At 30.7% G+C, this 25,614-nt stretch overlaps 1 protein-coding gene across 4 annotated transcripts; it reads left to right on the forward strand.

Moving 5' to 3' along the window:
* Positions 1 to 2,899: 2,899 nt before the first annotated feature.
* Positions 2,900 to 23,993, forward strand: LOC127723971 (protein henna-like). Of its 4 annotated transcripts, XR_007992286.1 has the most exons (14): positions 5,344 to 5,546; positions 9,475 to 9,567; positions 11,496 to 11,655; positions 13,114 to 13,202; positions 13,530 to 13,597; positions 14,613 to 14,663; positions 15,273 to 15,418; positions 16,668 to 16,803; positions 17,781 to 17,907; positions 19,211 to 19,306; positions 20,426 to 20,559; positions 21,211 to 21,326; positions 22,606 to 22,839; positions 22,873 to 23,993. XR_007992286.1 is itself a non-coding variant. In XM_052230682.1 (13 exons), the coding sequence occupies exons 1-13, from the start codon at positions 2,981 to 2,983 to the stop codon at positions 22,659 to 22,661; spliced, it is 1,287 nt and encodes a 428-aa protein (XP_052086642.1). In that variant the 5' UTR covers positions 2,900 to 2,980; the 3' UTR covers positions 22,662 to 23,993. The 4 variants fall into 4 exon arrangements, 3 of the variants coding, with proteins under 3 accessions (XP_052086642.1, XP_052086643.1, XP_052086641.1); XM_052230682.1 differs by lacking the exon at positions 5,344 to 5,546 and adding an exon at positions 2,900 to 2,995 and having other exon boundaries at positions 22,606 to 23,993; XM_052230681.1 differs by having other exon boundaries at positions 22,606 to 23,993.
* Positions 23,994 to 25,614: the final 1,621 nt, after the last annotated feature.

Below are 25,614 nucleotides of genomic sequence, written 5' to 3' on the forward strand. Positions count from 1 at the left end.
AATGTATATTTCGAGACAATGTATGGTTATTCTATATATATTATGTTGTTTCTATATATAAAAACGCCATACTTTTGTTTAGAAAAAACGGGGCGTTCTACGTTTGTGACAATTTATCGTAACTTTGTGCCATTGATTATTCCTGTTTGAGCCAATGTAAGTTTAAATTGGCTGCTGAAGACAATGCACATAATGAATTGAAATGAAATAACCATTTATTATTTTAATCATTTCGTAAAGGCCTATTATTATATGTCCAATATCCTTATACATGTAACAGGACGAGTAACTTTTCCCTAACAAGGTAAATTTCTACCTTGAGACTTGATAACTGTCTCTAATTGTACCAACAAAATAAACTATTTGAGGTTTACAATTATCTATTATGAACACCCTCTGTAACTTAAAACTCAATTATTTCTGTTATTATGCATCTTTGGCTTTCAAATATTCGGCTTTAAGTGTTCCCGAAGAAGGTAAATCCAGAACGCTTCGAACGTATGAAATTTATAACATGTTGTTATCAATTTTGTTTTAACAAGTGATGAACATTTACAAATGTATGTTTTGAATGTTGAAAAATATTGTACCTATTTTTATGCATGCATTTAGTGAAATATGTCCAAATTACTGTAGATTAATTTCTTTTCGTGGGTAAAAATTATCATGGATTGGGAAAACATTGTATGTTCGTGGATAATTGATTGAGAGGTTTTGGAATTGTTTGTATAGAAACCTATAGACAATTACACTTAATTGAACATTTAAATTCGTGGTTTCCCTATAGCCACGAAATCAATGAAAATTGGTAACATACGAATAAAAATGAATCCACAGTACTTGGTTTCTGTAATGACTTCAGGTTTCAATAGAAAAAAATATATCACTTTATTCACTTTTGTAAGTCAGCAACAACTCGTGTATTGACATGACATATCATTGATACTGTCATAATCTATAAATCAGTTGTAGTTGAATTGTTGAACTACTTTAACGCTTTTCCAACTCCGAGGTATATATAGCATATGCCTGATTTGGTGCAACTTTTTTGGAATAATTCGTCTTAACTGTTCATCGAGATTGATTTGGTCTTTTAAACTGTTTTCTTTTGAACGTTCATGATGAGCCTTAGGTACACGAAACGTGCATGTACCGCACTAAATATTAGCCTTGTATCTTGTATTTGATTATTTTGTTTGCAACCACTGGTCCGATACCACTTGTCCGATACCACTGCCGGTGGACGTTTCGTCACCGAGGGTATAAATAGGCATGTGATCAGTACTCCTGTGCTACATGAAATATCAATATTAAATGTCATTTAGCTAGATTTGGTACAATTTCTTTTGAACATTTTGGTTTTCAATGCTATGCAACTTCGTATCAGATGTCCCAATGATTTATAAAAATTTTTATGTAAGCTATTTCTATCTTTTTAAAAGATGAGTAAGATGTGGTAAAATCTGTATCTCAGACTGCTTAGGTGAGGAGTAAAAATTTCTCAATATAAATAAGATATTTCAAAGAGGGACCCATCCATGTCAAAAACTCAAAGTAAATAATGTGCCCTTACACCAAGTCCTTGAAGGAGGTTATTAGGCAACGACCAATCATCTTTTGAAGGGGGCATGAGATTTCTTCTAGGGACAAACATTTTGTTTTGTACTTTGATAAAAAAGAAACATCTTTTTTTCCGAACATACACACATTTTGTATACCCCCTTATTTTCAGAGAAAACCAACTACTTTTTTCATTTCCTTTCAAAAACAATATATTTTCTGAAGAAATTAAGAATCAAACAATTGAATTGAAATAGCCATGCCCACACCAAAACAAATGAATGGTTGGTGTCTTATTTGATCCTTTATTGATGTTTTCTGTACCTTATTTTATGTTTAAATCGATAATTCACGCCTATGATATCATATGTTTCATGGTTTTTGGAAATTTAGTTACATTGTATATAAAAATATTTTTGAATTACTTTTTCTTTTAAAAGAAATCCGATAAATCTTACATGTGTTTAATTATTACATATCATTACAAGAAAAATGTTTTGTGTGTACATAATATAAAACTATTATATATTTGGTTATATTCCAATTTTTAAAAATGGCTCTCATCCAATTATGTCACGAAAACTAGTGACAATGAACAATCTCAAATGGTGTCGTGTAATCAATAACCTTCCGATATTGCAGCAAGTCTATTTAAAGTGTGACACATATATTTAAATGCTTTAAATATAGATAAGGAAAATTTTCTGATATAAATACTTTTATAGATAAGCTTGACATTTCTGAAAAAGAATTAATTCCGTAATGGATATGATGTACTAGTGGTAGCCATGTATATTATAAAACCGTTGAATAAAATGAATTGCATATCTTTTATTGCAAAACAAACTTTCAACTTATAACTTGTAACAGAAAAAAAAATGACAAAATTGTATGAAATAATATATAACGATGAAAACAATATTTATTTAGATCAACTCATATGTAAATGTTCCCACGTACATGTTCCTTAATTAGATATGAATAAATGTAAAGAAGATATAGTGTCTACGCAATTTTGAAAAAAAAAAAAGAATTTAGAGCTAACTAGTCAGTAGACAGTTTCTATTTTTTGCATATACAAAAATAATAATTCCAGGATGATTTATGCTTGCTATGTTATTATAGAAATGTTCTTCAAATTCTACAGAGTTTAATAATTGAAGCTATGTTACTTAAATTTTATGTCAAATCGTCATTTTTACGAACGAAAGACTTTAAAGGAATATCATTCTAAAATTAACTTGCGTTTCCAAGAAAAGATATACATTATTTTGCTACTTTCAATATGACGGCTAAAATTAGGAACCTTCTCATATTTTTTCAGTGCAATATTGGTTTAAAAAAATCCTATCACGTGCCTTGTAAAATCAATATAAAATAGTGCGCTTATAGAAAAGCTCGTATTACAACATTTATCAACATGGACTCTGCAGAGGTAAGGATTACTGCATAAATTGTAAAAAGGGACTGTATTTGAAATTAAAAAAAAACTACTTGTATAATTTGAGGAAATAATAGTCAAGCAAACAGTTGAAAATTATTTTTCTCACCATAACTATATGGTTAGTTGATAGTCTTGAAAATGGAAAACTATTTTTAAACAATATTTGAAATTCTTTGAAAAGAGAAGGGAAGGCAAAACGGAACAAAATTCAAAAATTACAAAATATTAAAAAATCAACGACTTGAATATATCAAGTTAAAAAAAATGTTGGCTTATACAACTAATAGACTCTCTAAAAATATGAGGACCATGCATACTTTATTGGTTCCTAGTGAAGTAACTGAATAAATATCATAATACAAATATTTTTAGGATGTCGATTCAAAAATAAAATTAATGCTTTAAAGTAAAAGAAATGTAATGTAAATTATAAAACGGGCTGTCCATTTAAAGTGTTGTTACTTCAAGATTGTATGAGTATGAACAAGAACAAGTAAATTAAAGAAAAATAAATATGAAAAAAAAATGCAAAAAATGTAACCTCTTATGTAAAATTAGATAATTACAAGGAAAAACAAGTGAATATGATAAGTCGATGGGTGGGGTTGAACTTATCAATTATAGCACAAGCTGAAAATCAGATAAAAAATATTTGTGTTATTTCATATTATGTTAACATATTAATATGATGCAGATAAACAGATATGAGGCAAACCCCGATTTAAAACATATTATGCAAAATACATGTAAACATTCAAGATAACTAACGTGATGTCCCATGATGCTTATTTTTATCATATACTTAAATCTATTTTAAATCCTGCATTTGTATTTAATATAAACTCAATCAAATATCCCATTACATATGGTATTCCCCAAACTCCAGTAAAGTATAAACCAATCGTTTTCTTTAAATCCCGGCGGATATTGAAACTTAATATTATAAAAAAATATATGTGCTTTTTGTATTACATATAAATATCAAGAAATGAGTCACATTGTACATATGTAATCATATCTAATTAAGCGAAAGCTAATTACCAAGAATTATACCACTAACAGAGTCATTTAAAGAACATGCGACACAAAAGGAAAGACAATAATACATGTACTTTAAGAGTTGCATAATATTCAAAAAATCAGCAAGAGAGAATTTAAGTATAAAAAGTCATCTATTTTACCCCAGATATTAAGGGAGTAACATACCGCAGTGTCTTTGCCTGTTTTGATCTTGATGCAACAACATTTATTTTAAAAACTACTAATTTTATTTGTCTTTCGACAACAGGTATGTTTCAGCGGATATATATCCACTTGCGCCAAAAATGCGTTTCTTTGCGCCAATGCTACCGTTGCTCCTCTTATTTTTAAAATACAATGCATTATATTTGCACCAAAAATGAAGTATATTATTGCGCTTATTCGGATATAAAATCTTGTTTTATAATTTTGATAAACTACTTATTAAGCGATCTTTAAAATGCCTTTTCTCAGCATATTGATATTGTTAGTAGAATGGTATACAAAAGTGCCAGGACATCTAAAAATCCAAACATCAAATATTCGAAATTCTTAACACGAGGAAAGAGAATGAAAAATAAAAAATACAAAACCAAAAATAAAAAATAAAATTTGAGGATTAGCTGGGATATTTCACTCCAGTATAATATATAGCACGTGTAAGCAACACAATATTTGTATACAAATTATATCTTCAGTAATAACTCTTCAGAAAAATATTTCATCGGTAACATTAAAAAAACTGCAAAAAGTTATGAGTTGAACTGTTAATATTAAAATCGGACCAGAAATAATTTTTTTGCAATTTTTTTAAAAATTGTGTTTTTATGTGAAATAATCAGCATAATTTTCGGGATGTGAAACACTTTAAATCACTCACTGTAGTAGAACAACACTAAGGAATTTCTCCAATGATATGGTTTTTTGAAAGAATACATTTCCATACTTTTCATATACAAAAATACTAATTCCAAGATTTGTCACATCTGTTGAGAATATATATACTAAATCAACTATACGTCCAACATTATTTACATCATTCACAAACATTTTTACAAAATGTTAATGACAAGGTTAAACTACATTTGAAAAATATCCATAGTATATTTTTAAATGTATACACGGTTATTATTTTTTTTACAACCAAATAGGAAGGAAAACATTTGACCCGGTATAAGCTTGTGTTTATTTTTTTTCTTTAAAAAATTAAGATATTCTTCAAATTCTACAAAGAAGATTATGGAACCTCTGTCACCTTAAAAGTTTGTTGAATCGTCATTTTTTTTTAACGTAAGATTTTGAAAGAATATTTTTTTCATATTAACTTGCTCTTCCAAGTATACATATAAAATCGTAACTTTCGATATGATGGCTAAAATAAGAACCTTATAATAGGTTTACAGTTCAATAGAATGACCGGGAAACATCACGTGTGTTGAAATCAATATAAATCATGTTCATATAAAAGGGAACTCCTCATATTATTACAGTTACAACATTAATTAACATGGACTCTGCAGAGGTAAGGAATGTTGTATAAGATTGTCAAAACGGACCGCATTTGATCTTTTAAATGTAGTTGTATAATTTTGAGGAAATAAAAATCAAGCAAATGTTTGAAAAATATTTCTTTCACCATATTGATATGACTTAAAAAGTGCCAGGGTAGCTAAAAATCTTTTGATACAACCTTTAAAACTTTTGATATAAGGAACGAGAATGCCTTAAAGACCCCCCCCCCCCCCCCTTAAAAAATCAGCGAGATCAATATTTCAAGTGGTCATTTTTTGACATTAAAACTAAAGGACTCTGAAAATATGGGGACTATCCATTCTCAATTGGTTCTGAGTGACCTACATGTTATTGAATGACTATTGTTGCAGTACAATTATTTTTGAAATATGGTTTTAAAAATATAAATGTTAGAATTTTAGAACGTGAAATTAAAGAATTAAGGAAAAGAAAAAGGAACAAATGTAATGTAAATAATTTAACTGAGGTACATATAAAACATATATAGTATTACTTCAATATTTTGTAAGTATGAACAAGAACAAGTGAATTAAAGAAGAACAAAGATAAAAGAATGCACAGAATGTAACTACTAACTTTAAAATAAAATAAATGAAAAGAATAAAAAGTAAATGATGGGGTATTGACACAAGATGAAAAATTAGAACAAAATATTTGTTTTTACTTCATATTATATTAAAATTAAGAAAATAAGATGCGGATTAAAGGTTGTTAAACAAAAACCAAAAGAACACAAATTATACCAACATAGTTATTCAAGTTCACTAACGCGAGATCCCAAGATGCATTTGTTTACTTATATACTTAAAACTGGGTCATGACTCTTTTTACATTCTTGACGTATAAGCTATATAGACTCAATCAAAATCCTGATTTCCTTATTCTCCCACCTCCAGTCAAATGCAATCCAATCGTTATTCTCTAAATCCCGGCGGATGTCGAAGCTTAATAAAAAAAATTATAAAGATTGTTAGTTTTATTTTATATAAATAACTTGGGTGTACCTATAGTCATATTCAATCAAGCGGAAGCTAATTACCAAGAATGAAACAATTAAAAGACGACATTTAAAGAATGTGTGACACAAGAGGAAAGACTACAAGTTGAATAATATTTAAAAATAGACAAGACTCAATTCATATATGAAAGGTCATCTATTTTACACCGAGAGTCTAAGGAAGTAACATTCCGCAATGTTTTTGTTTTTATCTTGATAATATTATAAGTTCACAAAATACTAATTTCATTTCTTCCAACCACTAGTATGTTTTCGGTTGTGATATCCAATTGTGCTAAAATAGTATACGTAATGGTGCGCTCAAAATGCGTTACTTTTGCCGCAAAACTCATTTGCACCAATGCTACCGTTACGTCCCTTATTTTCAAAGTACCCAGTACTATTTGCACCAAAAAAATAAGTATATATTTACGCCTATTTGTATATAAAACCTTCATGTATAGTTTTGACGAAATACAGGTCGATTGAAACTTTTCTTTTCTGGCCATATTGATTTGGTTAGTCGATGGACAAAAAAAGTGACAGGATAAATAAAAATATTTATATACAATATTTGAATTTTTTTATATAAGGAAAGAGAATGCCAAAAAAAAAAACAACAAAAAAACAAAAAATAAAACATAAACCCCAAAGTATAAAATTGGCGACATAAATATTAAAAAAAATTAAAACAAACCTTTGTAAATTTCATGCGTCCGACGCTTTTCTGGATATACCTTCATCAGGTAATCAAATGATCATTTTTTGGCATTCGAAACTAAAGACTCTCTGACAATATTAGGACAATGCATTCTCTAATGTTTGGAAGTGATGAAATTGATTAGGTTTTGTAATAAAAGTATTCTTTTCGATATTGAATAAAAAAATAAATTTAGGAATTTGTTTAATGACTCTTGAATGTAAGATATAGCTATCAGTATTAGTGAAAAGGAAAATGAACTGTTATGTAAATAATTTAAGGGGCGGCACATATAAAGTGTTGCTACTTCCAAGATTGTATACATACAAACGAGAAAACTTATTACAATAATTTAACGAAAAACAAAAATAAAAAATACACAAAGTATAGCTCCTAAATGTAATAAAAAAGAAACGAAAAGTAAATAAAATAAAGAGTTTTGTTATAAAATCCGTACAATAATCCTTCTTAAATCCTGGACTTATATTCTAATATATACTCAATCAAAATCCTGATTTCCCTATTCTCCCACCTCCAGTTAAGTGCAAACCAATCGTTATCCTCTAAATCCCGGCGGATATTGAAACATTAAAATTACATCTTAAGAGTATTGTTACATATAAATAACACGAAATGGGAACTAATTACCAAGAATGAAATAATTAATAGTCGTCATTTAAAGAACTTGTGATACAAAAGCAAAGACAATAATACATGTACTTTACAAGTTGCGTAATATTTAAAAATCAGTAAGAAAGAATTCAAATATGAAGGGTCATCTGTTTTACCCCAAGAGTTTAAGGTAGTAAAATTCCGCAATGACAATGCCTGTTTAATCATGATACAAGTATCTCTCGATTCATTTTACAAAGCCTTTAGAGCAAAATTTATTTGGCTTCCTACCACAAATATATTTTCGACAGCGATATACCTTTGCGCCAAAAATGCGTTCTTTTGCGCCATATCTCGTTTGTGTCAATGTTACTGTTGAGCATCTTATTTTATAAATTACCTTGTATTATTTACAGTACAGATGAAATATACCTTTGCGCCTATTCGGATGTAAATAAAACAATGAGTCTACACACACATTAAAGACCGACAATTTACACTTGCTTGAAGACTGATTTTTAAAGCTTTTTTCAACGTACATATTTTTCGGATTTATGTCAACTTCTTACGGCTATTGCGTGTGTACTTAACAGTTTAATTAAGGACCTTTGAAAAATAAAAGTTGGCGCAAATAACATATCGTAACAAAACAGAAATTAACGCTAATGTATGCATAAATGGCAAGCCGTTTTAGTATTCATTCATTCTCATATAATATATAAGATATCTCATATAATATATAAGATATCTTATATAATCTAGTTTTTATAAGATATCTTCTACATGTAAACTTTATAAGATACCTTCTAAATTTGATAAAAGGGATAAGTCCTTAGACATATATAAGAAAAAGAAGATTTGGTATAACTGCAAATGAGACAAATATCAACCAGAGTCCATATGACGTGAATGTAGACATCTATAGGTCGCCGTTCGAAGTAAATCTTTTATTTTCACCACCAAACGTCATACAGCAACAACTGTTGGCAAAACGTTGTCAAGAAGGTTGCATCAAACGAAATAGAAAACGCTATGGAAAAGATATAGATCCTTTGATTTTTTACTTAATTTACAATATATCAATGTTATAAAAATTCATATTATCGAACATCACTATTATCCACAAGCACATATTATTGAACAGATGCGTTGTTCGATCACTCGTTGAATATTTATCTTGAATTGTTGCATTTTGAAACAAAAGAAATCATTACTGAGTAGTGAGTTTATATATTGAGTCCATAGCGTCGAATCATATTGCTGAAGAAGGATTAAGGTTAGTATTGTCCAAAATAATTTCCCAGACAAAGGGCAAAATTTATAAAAGAGTTATAAACTCCCTACGTGAATGAGAAAATGGAAATTATTGATCCCTTCTGCTTGTAGTTTATATCAATTGTCCGAAGCGCTTTTCTGGCTAAACCTTCACCAAGAACGATATAGTTGAGTATGATACCTTGTGAGCTAGAATTAAAATAGAATCAAACTGTGCAGGTCTAATACCTTGAAGTACATTAATATACGGTAAACTGGTTATAAAAATATATCTCGCTCTAAATATGCCAAAAATGTTTGCTAATGGACATAAATATTTTGTCCTGTTTCTAGGAACCACAAAGTGCAGCCCAACCAGACGACATTGTAGCTGTGAAGTTTACGACTAAGTTCGATAATTTGATTCCAGCGCTATCAATATTTAAGGTATAGTAATTATTTACTAAATACATAAAGAGCGAACGATGAGCATGTCTGTATAACCATGGAATTAAAATGTCAATATAATACTTCCAGGGTATTGCTCACTAATGAGTTTAACATATGTGGTCCTACCTATACTGGCAAGCAGAACCCGTATTGAAACATCTTGCGTTAGTTATACTATGAAATAGTACGATAAAGAAAGGCAGACATTTTCTGTTAGAGCATTGCACACAACGATAAGCAAATACGCAAGTAAACTTTTTTTCTTTAGTTGCAATTAATTTCAAGTCTTGCTTATTTTTTTTTTCTAAATTCACATAATTCTAATTGAAAAATATTTGATGCAAAATCGCCGTTTAAAATTATTTGTAACCATGAAAACGGACAAGGTAGAAATACAATTGATAGTCAAGTCTTACTACCATGATAGTTGTTTGATTTTCACAGAGTAATGGTCAAAATTCGTTCTTTTCCTTTTTAAAATTGATGGAAAATGTAAATACTAAAATGCCATCAAAGATCAATCTGCCATCAACAACAAATTCCTTAAAGTTCAAAACAGAAGTTATAACATATACATGGCAATGTGACAGGGTTATGTTTGTTTTTGAGCACTGATAACCCACCTAAATCTCGATTACCTGAATAACAATATGTACGTACAATACGAATCAGGTCAGAGCACATAACTCGGTGATTAATGTTTTGGGGACAACAAAAAGTAAACATTACCGTATCAAATTATGATAAAAGTAACTGAAAGCTATCTAAAATATTCAAACTTTTGATAACATATGCACTCAAATCAATGCCATTGATATCCGAGCAGATTTCATACAGCAATTTCATTAACGACAAGAAAGACACGATCTTGTGCAATGCCCAACGTAAATCGTTTTGGAATGACCGTTTCTAAAAAAAGAAAATAAATCGCAGAGTGTTTTCCCTAGTTTTGAAGCACAATATTTGTTTTTTTCTGTACGGATTTTGAAGAAGGTTTTTACCTCTGCAGAGTTTATAAAAATTATGTTCTAAAGTTAAAGGACCCCAACTGGTTGCCGTGAATTTCTTATGAAAATTTCTGACTGCTTCTTACAATCAATCTTTTATGGTAGTTTGAAGGACACAGTTTGCATTAAGTTTAAAAGGTTTTTCCCCTATCAGTCTGTAATATGAATTGAATAGCTCTCACTTTTTGTTATAGTATTTGCTTAGTTTTCCCTGTTGCCATGTTTGTTTCACTTGGTTAATCCTGGAAAGTATCACATTTTTCAAACGAGCAAACGCGACAATACAACCTGATGCAAAATGTTACCTATGTATCTTACATACGTTTTTTGTAACATGCAGCCGAAAGCATGATGATATGAAAAGGTACAAAGTACCCCTAGTTCTTGATCAGTATTTATCATACAGACAGAAAATTTATGCTTATTTTTTAAACTTCTTAAGTAGAAAATAGTTTAGTATTTTCATTCTGCACATTTCGTATGACTTAATTGAAGTCAGTAAGCATTGATGCAAAGTTATTGGAAGTTTCTATGATTTTTTTTTTATCTAATAATGTTAGAACATTTACATATTTGATGGTGTTCGTTAATCATAATTTCGTTTGACAACAGTACTTCAACGCATGTTCTCTGTAGATGTTCAGTGGCTGTCGTTTGTTGATGTGGTTCATAAGTGTTTCTCGTTTCTCGTTTTTTATACAGGTTAGACCGTTGGTTTTCCTGTTTGCATGGTTTTACACTAGTCATTTTTGGGGCCCTTTATAGCTTGCTTGTCGGTGTGAGCCAATGCTCCGTGTTGAAAGCCGTACTTTGACTTATAACGGTTTACTTTTACACATTGTGACTTGGATGGAGAGTTGTCTCATTGGCACTCATACCACATCTTCTTATATCTATTGAATATGTATTTTTTTCTAGAATCATGATGTTAGTATTAGTCATGTTGAATCGCGTCCATCAAAAGAGTTCAAAGAGTTTTATGACTTCATGGTTGTACCAACAACACGAATGAATGGTTTACAATCGGCTATTGATGAACTGAAGAAAATAGGCAAAGGTGTCACCATAGTTGGTGAAGGTACATTATTATCTCATATTAGTAAATGATTTCTTTTTGATTGCTTGATTGTTAATTGCTTAAGGTTTTTCATTTTGAGTAGATTCTGACTTTGAATTAGATATTTTACTTTAAAATGCTTGAGAGATGAAAAACGAAATCATAAAGTACCAAAAAAACAAATGTGTCGCCCTTGTGTCGAAACTGTCTTTCTCTAGAGTTGTGCTTAACCAAATATTGAAAATCCAAAAGTTATCAAATTTTAAAGCGCAATAGATCTAAAACAAAATCCAGATATGGTGAATTTCAACTTTTTTTAGTATTGAAATCTCCCTCTTAAATTTGGTCAGTTTAATAACCAAGAGCACACAGATGAAACAAACAATAAAAATGAGTTCAAAAAAGCATTATATCTGTGGTATGTCGGTATCACAGACGACAAGGAGAGGAGCATGCAAACGAATACGTAATTGGACCGTATCACAGAATATGTACAGTTAGCAAGCTGAAAGCAGTTAAACTGTATACAGCATACACTTTAATATAGGCATCTATACTTCCGAGAAGATTTCATACAGAAAATCCAAGAACTGTTACAGTGCAAACTATTCTCGCAGCTACTCGTGGTCCTTTACATGCTTATATCAAATGAAGGATTTCGATAAAACTGAACTTAAACACCGATACACCACTTATCATGTTTAATTATACTTTCTGTAAGAATATTCTTAAAAATCAAAATTCGTTCTTTTTGAACAGAGTGAATAAATTACTTCTGGAAAATGCCGTTATATCCTAGTCATTGCAGTCGTTGTTAATAAGATACACGTTTGACACGTCAATCAATATTACGTTAACTTAAATTGGCGGCGATTAACGTAATAGTTGATTGCATTATAAAAGTGTTTTATGAAGGAATAACTGCAGCGCAATCTGAAGTACACATTTGACTTTTGTGGTCTGCTTGAAATAAAAATGTTTTACTCTGCCTATTTTTAATTTTAGAATTGTTCATTGTTCTTTGGTTTCATTCTGTAGTTCAAATAAAGGAAGATATTGACATTACTTTTATTCTGGTCGGTACAATAATATGGTCGTGCACTACGTCTCGACCCTTGTCTACTTCTTTTTTGCATAGCCAAAATGAATGATGAGCACAACATTATTCCATAACTAAAATTCAGCAAAGTACTATAATATATCATAAAATTTATCAAACTAATGCGTACTATTTTACTTCGTTCGATGTGAATTTCTGGATTAACCTACATCGGTAACGCTCAATGTCACACGCTTGTCTATCAAAATTGGGTGACAATTAATAAGCGATTTAGCCAACAAAAGCATCAAAGGAACAGTCAAAATAAACAAAGGGGAATTGTTATAAAAAGCTTCATCTTTTGTGCTTGTTTCTATTTTATAATATGTCCGCTGCAATTTTTCTATAAATTACATAGGCAATTAACATTTTTTTTGTAGAAATATGGATCCCAAAACACGTTTCGGACCTAGACAGATTTGTAGACAAAGTTCTGAGCGCTGGAGCGGAACTTGAAGCAGACCATCCTGTAAGTTATTTTCATTAAAATGTTGACCATAATAGAGCCATTAGTTTCTTCTTTGCATAAACATTGAGTTATATTATACAAATATAAACTTCGTTATGACGTCATGAGGATTGACTTGAGATACACACTTCTCATATTTAACTCCTATAAAGTCCTTAAAACCCTAACTCTTATTCCTCTTCCATCACAGTTTCTAATCACCACGCATACCAGTGCTTATCCACACAGTAAGTCTAACTTTAACATTTATATCTTATTTTAATTGTAAGTACCTCTTCAATTTGATTAAAATGAGAAGGTTTCATCAATGGGTTTTTCTATTTATAGGGATTTACAGATGCTGTATACAGGGAGAGAAGAAAATACTTTGCAGATATAGCTAAAAATTACAAACAGTAAGAACTGCAAACTTATACAGGATTTAGAGCAAAAAGGACCTGGTATTACTCTTAAGGGATCAACTATCGTTTTTGTCTAACTTTAAATTAAAACAATTTATACTGAAATTTCAAAAATCAAGACAATGGTTTGACTGATAAGCAACAACATTTTTTTTTCCTTTTTTATACCACCGCTTAATGAAGCGGAGTATATAGGTATCGTTATGTCCAATGCTCCCATTAGACTGATAACATGATTTTAATGAAAGTTTCAAATTTGCCATGTCGAGGACGATGGCATCTTGAATTAGCATCTCCTTCGAAACCAGTGACAGGATTCCATGAAACTTTTATAGAATCTTCCTTACATGATGTCTTTGTGTATCTTTTATTTGAATTATCATTCAAAAAAATGTTCAGTTCAAATAACAAATATATTCGACATATCATAACTAGGTAGGTGAAAGATACCAAAGGAATATTCAAACTCATCGAAAGTCGAAAACAAATTGACAACGCCGTGGCAAAAAACGAAAAACGATCACAAGACAAACAGTATACATAACACAACATAGAAAACTACAGAATGAGCAACACGAACCCCCCAAAAACGCAGGTTGATTTCAGGTGTTCCTGAAGGGTTAAGTATATAACACTGTAAATCTGAAATTTTGGTTTTTGCATGGCTGTATTCAGTTGTATGTTTTATATGTGTATGATGCTTTGTTTTTTTATTTTTTTTATATAGTTTTATATATTTAACAGAGCTCATATCAACATGTTTTATACTAATGCCGAATCAAAATAAAGTTTTCTAATACGATTTTATATACTAACTCAAGATTATCTATAAAATTCGTTTTAAAGACACAACTTGTGTATGCCTTTCCAAATTACTATGTTCATAATAAAATAAAATAAAATTATTAAATACAGAGGAATATTTTTTTTCAAATCATCAAATAAAAATAATTGAAATAGAGACAGACGCAATACAAATGTATAAATGATCTCATTTTTTTTCTTTAAGTGGAGAATCTATTCCACGTGTAGAGTATAGGGCGGATGAAGTCAAAACATGGTAAGTTAGACGTAAAATCAAAACACAATGCATGGCAACTTTACATGACAAACATTCGATAAGAACAATTATAGAGCTTTTGAGCAAGTTTAGTCGGAGAATAGATACTTGAATAAATTTTGGTTTGACGAGTGGCCAAAATCCTAGAATATACCTTTGTCAAAAGAACAGAAAATCAAATTTCAAATTTTCCGGTAATTTAAAAAAAATGACTAAGTTGCATATCAATGGAACACGGCAGCAAATGTCACCACATCAACACAATTGCTATAGTTACTTTCTACAAGAACTACTCAGAACTAGTTTGTATGTGGAAAAACCTACTTATAAGAAAGTCTTTTAAAATCGTATTGATTGAGACGTCTGCACCAAAACACGATTTAATAGGAATCAAGATTACATGTATCTTGAGGCATATAACCAATATCTTTAATATGATAAATGATTGTTAATACGGTAAATGTAATTAATAATGGAAGGCAAATTAGGAGGGACTGAACATAAAATAATAGCATTTATACATAAACATCTTTGGCAGAAATTATAAGTAATGACATAGGCTACATGTATTAAGAAAAATATAATCAATAAAAGTTTGCATTCTAATAGGAATTCCATCTACACTAAATTAACAGCACTGTATCCAAAACATGCTTGTAAAGAATTCCTTGAAGCATTTCCACTCCTACAGGAGAAATGTGGATATGGTCCTGATAACATTCCACAGCTGGAAGATATATCAAACTTTCTGAGGGGTGAGCATGTCTCGATATCTTATTTAGTGAATATCTTGATTCGGTAGATATTGTTAAAGGAAGGGAAGAATAAACCGGACAGGATGGTTACTTTTAATTGATGAAGTAATTTGTAGCTACGACAAGCGGGATATATCCGTTGTCCTCTCAGTCACAAAATTTTCACAGCGTTAAAATTATGATGGCTTAGGTAAAACTTTCGAAAAGATGACTTCAACTTCAACTTCAATGAAAAGAATCCTTGGTTCCAAAGCTAGCTCTTAATCAAATCTTTCCTTCAAGGAAATCATGATAACTATTGCAAGCCGTTGAATGTCGCTAAAACTGCAAGATATATACTCCATATGCAGGTGCAGCTGAACGTTTGATTAAATAACTTCGTTTGTTTTATGGTGCATTTAGAAGGCGGATACAAGACGCCTTTAGTTCTAGAAAATGTGATATTTAAGTAAATAAAACTACTGTTTATTCATTTGAAATTGGCTTGATTAAATAACTACGAGTATTCACTATATCGGTATTTTGTTTCTCCTTTCTTTTTGTAAGAATTTTTTTCTGCCTTGTGACAATGTGACGAGTAAGCCTTTTCCCGCTGAATTTTAAAGGTTGTTCTTATTCTGTGATGTAACACCACATTATTAGGTGAGGGAACAGTTGCGAGCTCACACACACACATTTATCTCTGCTTTATTCTATTTGACAGTCCGAAATCAAGAGCCTATTATTTAGCGGTGGTCCTTGGTTGCTGTCTGTGCCAATTGTTTTTTTGTTATTTTTTATTAGCAGAAATCATTTGTTATTAGTTGTTTCAAAATTTCTCTTGTCATATTCTTTTCTAGCTTAATATATTGTATTCTTTTTTATAATTAAAAGCCGTACTGTTGACCCGTGGTTATAAAAATCAACGTCGTCCTTTGTATATTTGCCTCATTTTTTGTTATTTTTTATTAGCAGAAATCATTTGTTATTAGTTGTTTCAAAATTTCTCTTGTTATATTCTTTTCTGGCTTAGTATATTGTATTTTTTTTTATAATTAAAAGCCGTACAGTTGACCCGTCGTCCTTTGTATATTTGCCTCATTGGTTTAGTCTCTGGTGGATATTTTCCTCATAAGATATCATACTACAGCTGCCTTTCCTACAAATTATAATATTGTTAGTTAAGTTTCTTCTTTGAAATATGAGAGAGAGCTGATATCTTTAATGAACTCTTTCATATATGTACATTGATATAACTTGTTTTGTGCAGATCGTTCCGGATTCTCGTTACGACCAGTAGCTGGTTTGCTATCATCAAGAGACTTTCTGGCAGGATTAGCTTTTCGTGTCTTTCATGCAACACAGTATATTAGACATGGTTCGAAACCACTCTATACACCCGAACCGTAAGTATATTATTACGCCTAATATCCATGAATGTACATATGCATACATAATAAAAACAAAGATTTTATCATTTTAAAAGACTAATCTACTCGTGTAATTGGCGACTCCAAAATATGCAAGCAGTGAAAACATTATTATAATTGATTGTAAGCCAAGTGGTCAGCACTTTTGTGTTGACATGAATTATTATTGATATGATCAAATTTATAAATTATCTGTTATAAACTGTGAATATTTTCAACCCAGGAATATATTACCGTAGCTGTATTTGACAAAACCTTTCAGAAATTTGGGTCCTCAATGCACTTGAGCTTCGTACTTTATTTGGCCTTATTGATTGTTTTATACGAACGGCACTACTGAATCTTTGATTATTTTACAAACTCTGACTTAAAAGCATTATTACTTCTAAAGATAACGTATGAAAACAGAAGCAATAAGAAGTATAATTGAGATATTTATTGGATACTTCGTACCCTTATATGTTTTTATGACCACTACTTGAATCCTTTACTGGAAATCTATTGAAGCCGACGGTTTTTCTGATTTTTATGTTTAGGTCAGACGCTCAAAAATGTTTTACCACAATCTTCAATTGAAAGAAAAATATGTCGAAACACGCAAAATTGGCATTGACTACTGTTTTTATTGACTAGAGATTTTGATGCTTCACTGGTAAAAATTCCAAATAAAACAATTCGAGACTAAACTAACATTTTTGAAAAATGACGAATTGTGACTGCTTCAAGATGTCTACTAGTTATGCCTCAACCATCCCTTATCAAATTAAACATTATAGGTAATATATATATCATGGGTTTCTAGAACTTTTAATACCGAATGCATTCTAAAACATGTATTCCGTTTCCTTATGTCATTATTAATTTTGGAAAAGTTATTTAAATTACCTATGACAAGTTTTTTTGGAAAGACTTATTGTTATCATTGTCTTTACAATTGGCATTTAAATATACAGAGACGTTTGCCATGAGTTGCTTGGTCACGTACCCATGTTTGCAGATCCTGATTTTGCACAGTTTTCACAAGAATTAGGATTAGCCAGTTTGGGAGCTGCAGAAGATGATGTAAAAAAACTTGCAACGGTATGTTACATTTTACGAGTAAACCTTGGAATACCAAGAAGTTGATTTTATTTGTAAATGTGACAAATTTTAAACATAACATGAATTCCATTAGCTTAAAAATGTAATTTTTGTTTAAGTAGTATAATTCCCGTTATACTGTTTATTTGTACACCAATATTACCGATACCAAGATACATAATACAGTTATTTACTGGGTTTGAAGTCAACAGCTGTTGAAATGAAAACTAAACATTTGCCCGAAGCTGGATGCAAAAGTTCGTTCTGGGGTACAAACAACAAAAGTTGAGCGAGAATTTTGTTTTTAACTGTTTTGAGATACCGTAAACCTATCAACTCAATCATTCTTGAAAATATGTTTTACCATAATAGAGGCCTAAAACCATACAACAATATGATCTATAAATTAATAAGGCTGGGCGAACATCTTTATCCGGGCAAATACAGAAACAGCCAGTTCATAAAACTTTTGTTAAATTACTCGAAATCCTCTAGTTGACTAAGAAGCTTTACGTTAGGCAGGTAAACAAAATTTGAAAAAAAAATCTATTCTCCAGTACGACGTATTTTTATTAATATTAATGAGATTTTTTATCCTTCCGTGCACTTAATCTGTGCTTATGCAATTAATTTTATCTAGCATATATGCTGATATCTATGCGAGTGTGTCGATCAACGGATACATTCGTTTTCAGTGGCAGTTTGTCTTCAAACTTAAAAAAAAAAACAGCATGTGTTCGCTGAAGAAAATGATACTTGGAAAATTGAGAGAAAAATGTCTAATTATTTTTGTTTTTGGCACAAAGATCTTTGGGTCGAAAGAGATTGGAACGAAAAATGCATCCGATATAACACTAGTCATGACTGAAAAATGAAATACGGTTTTCGAATAAGAAAGTTAACATATCATTATATATCAACAATCATTGATCTGTTGCCCTCTTTAACAGACCATTTTCTGAGAAGTGTTTGGCAAATGTTCAAATAATCAAAGTATTCAGTTCTGTTATATAATGAACATACTATAAAGGTATTACAGTTACTTTTGTAGTACACTTCAATACATATACTTCACATCGTTAATCAGTTTTCAATTGGAATGTTATTAAATAATACACAAGACGTATGTAATAAAGATTGTGTTTTGTTTTTCCTCAATTTTTACAAATCAAATGCCAATTAATACTATGATATTCCTATAAAAATGGTATGATTTGTGAATGAATTGAGATAATTTTAAACACCATCTATCTATATCTATCTGTAGTTATATGAATTTCAAATTCAATTAATTTGATTATAGTTGTACTGGTTCACAATAGAGTTTGGGCTCTGTCGTGAAGGAAAAGATGTGAAGGCGTATGGTGCTGGAATTCTGTCTTCATTTGGAGAAATAGAAGTAAGTATTTACGTATAAAAAGACACACAACTTTAATCTGTATAGGTAATTACCGTATATATTTACCTGAATCGTAATAAAAATGATTTCTAGGCGTAAGACATCTCTGTTGAAAAACAATCTCTAGTAATAGTGCCAACACAATTGTAACAAATCCCGAAAAAGAAGAGCCCTAACCATTTCACTCTATGTGTGGAAACCCAAATTAAAGGTATAGATAATTGCAAAGGTTATTGGCTTAAGATTCAAGAAATGGTACGTAATATTTCATTGTCAAATAGACACTTTCGTTAGCTAGTAAAACACGTACAGTTTATGCTCCGTTTGTTGTTAAAGGTGTATGTTCACTACAATTCTGAAGCATACTACTGCTAGACAATTGACTTGCCCGTAGATATTTGGCTTGTAAGTGTATCCTAGCCCCTAATTGTATCAATTTGGCCTTGAAAAAACTATAATTGTATCTTGTTTAAGGTGGTGGACATTTAGTCGCCGAGTATATCACCAGCTTTGTCGTCGATGCTTTGGGACTGACTAGTATTAGTCTAAAGTTCCCCGTTAATAAATTAAGAAATTATTCAGAAACTTAGGCTCTAACTCCATCAGGAAAGTGTCCTAAGATGATTTTTTTGCTATACAGCTTCTAACGTTTCAACGTAGTTTTACATCCCTGGCTTTCAAATGATTTGGTTTGGAGCGTTCTTGATGCAGGTAAATCAAGAAAAGCGTTTCGGACTCTTTTATAAATTTACTTTTATTCGCATTTAGTGTCCCAATATTGTCAATAAAACATATTTGTACTAAGGCGATATTATTCAAGTGCTTGCTAAAATGATTATTAATTGTTATTCATATTAACACAGAAAGCCTTTGATTATTACATTTCTAAAACTATGGTATGCAATAGTACGTGCACAAGTTAAATCCACTAAAATCCGTCTGTTACATATCAATGTATAGTTTCGTATCACATGATGAACTAATATGGAGTACATTAGTCGATAATGATTGTTGTTAGATAGAGAACTGTATCAGTATTTCTCATATTCATATTCACAATTAAACGTAAATAAACATTACTTGATCAAATGGTTTATCATTTCTGTGTTTACTATTTAGTACTGTCAGACAGATGAACCAGAGAGACGGGATTTTGAGCCAGAAAAAGCAGCTATTCAGGAATATCCTATTACTAGGTTTCAACCAATATACTATGTTGCTGATTCATTTAAGTCTGCTAAAGATAAAATGAAGTAAGCAATTTTGAGATATATATATTATTATGAATGTGAGGTTTAAGGAAGTGTTTGAGTAATGTTAAATATACTTGTAATATAAAAGTTGTAGGGCATTCACAATTATTTTCTAACAAAAACAAATAAAATTTTAAAAAATACTGTTGAAAATGCAATTAAGACAGCAATACAGCTACACAAATAAGTTGCTGGCATGAAATTATGACGTTCATGTATAGGTGGCTTTTTTTTTAAAGTAGATTTAATACAGCAACAGCATACGCAATAATATGACGACGCGATCATGTGACATACCCGGAATAAATTTTATATAAAAATTACAATATGTTTTATGATTGCCAATAACCGTTCACAAAAAGACCAAAGGACACATATACGTTGTAGATATATATGTCTAACAATTCTTACTGAAACTATGTCGCCAAATGATTGTTTTAATTAAACTGTAATGTTAAAACAATACTAGACCTTAAACTGTATGATTTGTACTTGGCAAACACAGACTCTGAAACATGTTACACCAACAGGTAGATGGGTAGGATGGAAGGTGAAACAAAATGTATAAGTATCTGCAAAACATAAAATCAAATGATGAGTTCGCGGTTGTTATATGTTTAGTATTACATTATCTCATTATGTTTAATTTAGAGATTATGCATCTAAGATTCCTCGCTCATTTAATGTGCGTTACAACCCTTTCACCAAAAGGATAGATGTTATCGATGGGAAAAAGGGAGTAGTTACTCTAGTCAAAGAATTGCAAGGTATAAACTTTAGTTTGAGTTTCACGTGGTTGAGGATGAGCATTGTTAATTAAGAGATAGATTAGTTATTGTATATTGTAGTATACCAAAAACAAAGAAATTCAACATCATCGTGTTTTCATTGATTTCAAACTTCATTAAAACATCAAAAACATCAATGCAATTACACAGAGATATGAGCACTCCATTCATCAATTGACAAATCAAAACGCTTTCAAACCATAAGGATTGATATTTCCTATCGCGTATTGATATTTCTGTAAAGAATATTACTTCATTTGATGAAAAAAGTTACAGTATTTTATAGTTCGAAGTTGAAATGAACAGTTTGAAGCAACCTAACAACTTTGTGTTCAAGAAGCATGCACAACCAAAAGGGAAATTAAAGTACAGTTTGAAGCAACCTAACAATTTTGTGTTTCAGAAAGCATGCGAAATGCATGAATTCTCGAATATATAGAATATTCTCCAATGAAAAATCAATGTGGCGAAATACCAACAGATAACAATATTCGTCAATAAAAATAAAATTTCAACATCATATGCCAAGCCTTAATTCGCTTCGGTCGTTGCGAATAAATTTAATTCGGTACTGAACTGATTTATAACAAACTAAAAATCTAAAATTCCCCCTTCCAAAGGTCGGTGGTTCTCTCCGAGCACTCCTGAATCATTCGTCAATAAAAACTGATATTTACGAAATAGCCAAATTGCTGCAAGTGGCATTTAACACCAATCCATCAATCAATAAATTTGAAATTCCCCGTTGCCACATTAAAAAATTATTAAGAAACTAAGCACCAAAAACTGACCTGAGATGAATTTGGCATTTCTTTTTAGGTTATCATTTGGTTATATAGCTCCTAACTTGCTCCGTATTTATGCAACACTGGTTTAATCTTTACTGATGAAGGTACACCAAAAAGAGCACTTCAAACGAACGCAATTTTTAGAATGTTCTGTTTTCTTACTAATCAGAAAGAAAGGCTATGGAAATATTCACCATTTAAACAAAATTCACGTAATGGACATTCCAAACAATCAGATATGATACATGTAGCAGTAGAGTTAACTTTACAACTTAACCACTGTTTTGTTTTGTGTTTTCGTTTTGTTTATAAAATTGAAGATTCGTTTGTGTTATAATGGGTGTCTATAACCTTTTACATTCATATCCCTAATAACAGAATAGACTATTATTCAGTTTATTTTGTGATCTAATCATAAAAAAATATCAAGACTTCTATCATATCTGTTAAGCTTTATATATATATTTCAGGTGAAGTCACCATGATTCAGGATACACTTACAAAGATTGGAAGTTTTAGACAGTAAATGGTTTACGATTTATAACATTTTGATAACTTTCCGAACAATACCATTGCGATGCAAAGTCTTGGGTGAATATCACCATGAGAGATGTTCATATCATCATACGTTAGTATGCATTAATACTGAAATACACTGCATTGTTCTTTTAAGTTTTGTAATCTCCTGTGCTATAGATTCTACCGTTCAGTTTATTGATAGCGTTTGATTATGTCAGTTTTTAGGGACTTCCCCCTTTTTGAATTTGCCTTGTAGTTCATAATTGTTTTATACATTTCTACCACTTTATATCTATCAAGGTACTATTTGAGAGACAATTTCTTTTTTTCAACCTCTAAAGCACGAGGCTTCTATGACTTTTAATGTAATTAAATTTATTCTTCCGATAGGGAGACTTTTCGTGCAATGGGTTGTTTTTTTTATGAATTGGATACAATGATGTGAATTTTAATGTTAAGACATTTTTTTATGAATATAATTGCGTTTACAAATATGAAGCATTTATAAGTTTTCTTATTGGTGTGATAATGAAAAAGAATAAAAATCAAGAAAAGGGTGTGTACAGACTTCATTATTATTTTGTTGGTTTTTCATATAAAATGTTTTATAAATTCTACGAAAGAAACAGTGTGCCCTAGTCCTCCCCCAGGAAAATAACAAATCCTCCCGCAATATATATACCGAAGAGAAAATAATATATAAATTTTCATTTTTCAAAATAATAAACGAAAACACGTGAAAAGATAAGAGAACAAGCAACCAATAGAGATTAAACAGGTAAAGGAGCGAAAATGAATGAATATTAAAAAAGAAAATTGTTGTCCATTTAAAAAAAATAATTTCTTTAAGTATTATAAGAGTGGATTTCATTTAATTTTTTTTTATGTTTTTGCCTTGCAATTAGTACAATAGCAACTATTTTATTCATTTTTTTGAAAAGATGACTGTGTCTTCTTATGTGCAGGTGTTCCTAAGCTAATTTTTTCGTCCATAATAATTTACTTTTGGGGCTTTCTTGTTGTTTTTTTTAGCATTTTACGCCTTCAGACGTCAAATACATGTATCTGAAACCAATAAATGCAAAATACTATATGAGGCATCAAATTCACTTCCGATTGTTCAAATTTTGTATCATGAACAATTTGGCTGTGCCAAGGAGATCGCTATATTCTATCATAATTTGTTAGCTTTAAAGATCTGTCATTACAAAAAAGGAGTCCTATTTTCATATTGTATATTTACACATACATTAGTATTTACATGTAGATTATTTCAACTTTTGTATTTACGTACGTTATTTTGTTACTTATTTATGTAGTAAAATGTTTTATCATATCATATTGTTTTATATTTTTATCTTTGATATTCACATCATACAAATAGCTTCATGTTTAAGTTATTAGACGGAAGTGTATCATCGTAAATTGTACACACAAAACAACAGGCGGCAGGGGAATCGTGAATACTTAATTTCATTTCATTGCACTTATACATGTTATCTTACTATCCAAACATATATGAGGCGCTGACCCTGTCGACGTACACGGTCTTACTTCTTTTGGAGTTTAGTTTTGGCTTGTACTTTGAATTGTATCTTTGTAACTGATTTTTGAGATTGGAACATCGATAAACTATTGTTACCTCTACTTTGATACTTTTAAAAATAATAATCATTTAGGTTATCCTGCCAAGGTTTCATGCAAAATGTAAATATTTATGTTGCAAAACCATTTCTGTCTAAAAACTTGAGAATTGATATCCATCAGATATGAGTGACTTCTGATCATTCGTATGCTTTCTGAAGAGATAAACGTGTACTACATAGCCCGTAATTTGTATGAATTCTTGAGAGGTGCTGCTGTTAACTTACATATACCATTGAACCTGTTTCATAAGAGTACCATACGTCATGGATTTCCATGACCGTAACCTATATGGTATAATTAAATAAATGTTGTAAATGAAGGCGACATTAGTAGTCTATCGATATTCAAATCTTGCAAATCGATTATGAAGACACAAATCAAGGCAAGAAATAAAAATTAAGGAAATCACATGAACTCCAAAAGAATCTTAACCGAGAGCATTGTCTGGGTAACTGTACCGAACCGTATCCTACTATGCATGCACCGCCCGCCATGCAAAATCATATTCAGTCAAAATGTCTATCAGGAATAGGACACAATTGGTAAATTTGTCATCAGTAAGATCATACGACTATACTTTTATCTAAAGACCTAAGTCTAGGAAAACATGTCGTTAGTGAGTTGAGACACAGACACATCGCATTGGCCAACCAATTCGTGCTGGTGACCGTAAAACTTATGTAGTGTCGATTTCAGTCGTTGTTTTTCATAACTCTGTTGCAGCAGGTTTTTGTGTAAGGAGCACACACCTGTAGATGAAGACCGTATAATTCAAACATGTACGAGAGTAAGGTATGACATTATAGATATGCCATTCCTGATGTATTTGATTTATTTTTTCGTCTTTTCGTGAATGAGATATTGGTACATCGACACGGTCTTACATCTTCAAACTATTTACATTTAAAAAATCAAAACACGTTTGTAAATTGCACATACGCTTCATATTTGTTTGGTACCAGATCAAAACACTATTATAGTAAATGGTAGTGTTCAGTCATGTAGTAGTATTGGAGAGAAATAACGTAAAAACCCATTAAAGTTGTCATAATCATCGTGTAATGTAACCGGAAAAATAAATTTAATCAGCGGTTTATGCATATCACAATATTTCTGTTTCTGTTCTCTTACACCGTTGATATATGGAATCTACTCTGAAGTAGAGCCACTGATATAAGAGTGTAGGACGGCAAAGTTTTCATATCATTAGATGAAGTTCTTCGACCTGGCTTTCGATAACAACGCTATGATACATCTTTTTTATCGTTTTGCATGTACTAGAGTGTCTGATATTCAATTCTTTTACTCCATTA

This window comes from Mytilus californianus, unplaced genomic scaffold, assembly GCF_021869535.1.
Source record: "Mytilus californianus isolate M0D057914Y unplaced genomic scaffold, xbMytCali1.0.p SCAF_14, whole genome shotgun sequence".
NCBI classification, from domain to species: domain Eukaryota; kingdom Metazoa; phylum Mollusca; class Bivalvia; order Mytilida; family Mytilidae; genus Mytilus; species Mytilus californianus.

What these genes read in the sequence shown, in the direction of transcription:
- LOC127723971 (XM_052230682.1), top strand. An exon ending in CAGCGCTATCAATATTTAAG is followed by an intron (nt 9,568 to 11,495) that starts GTATAGTAATTA and finishes ATTTTTTTCTAG; the next exon opens with AATCATGATGTTAGTATTAG. An exon ending in CCACTCTATACACCCGAACC is followed by an intron (nt 16,804 to 17,780) that starts GTAAGTATATTA and finishes TTAAATATACAG; the next exon opens with AGACGTTTGCCATGAGTTGC.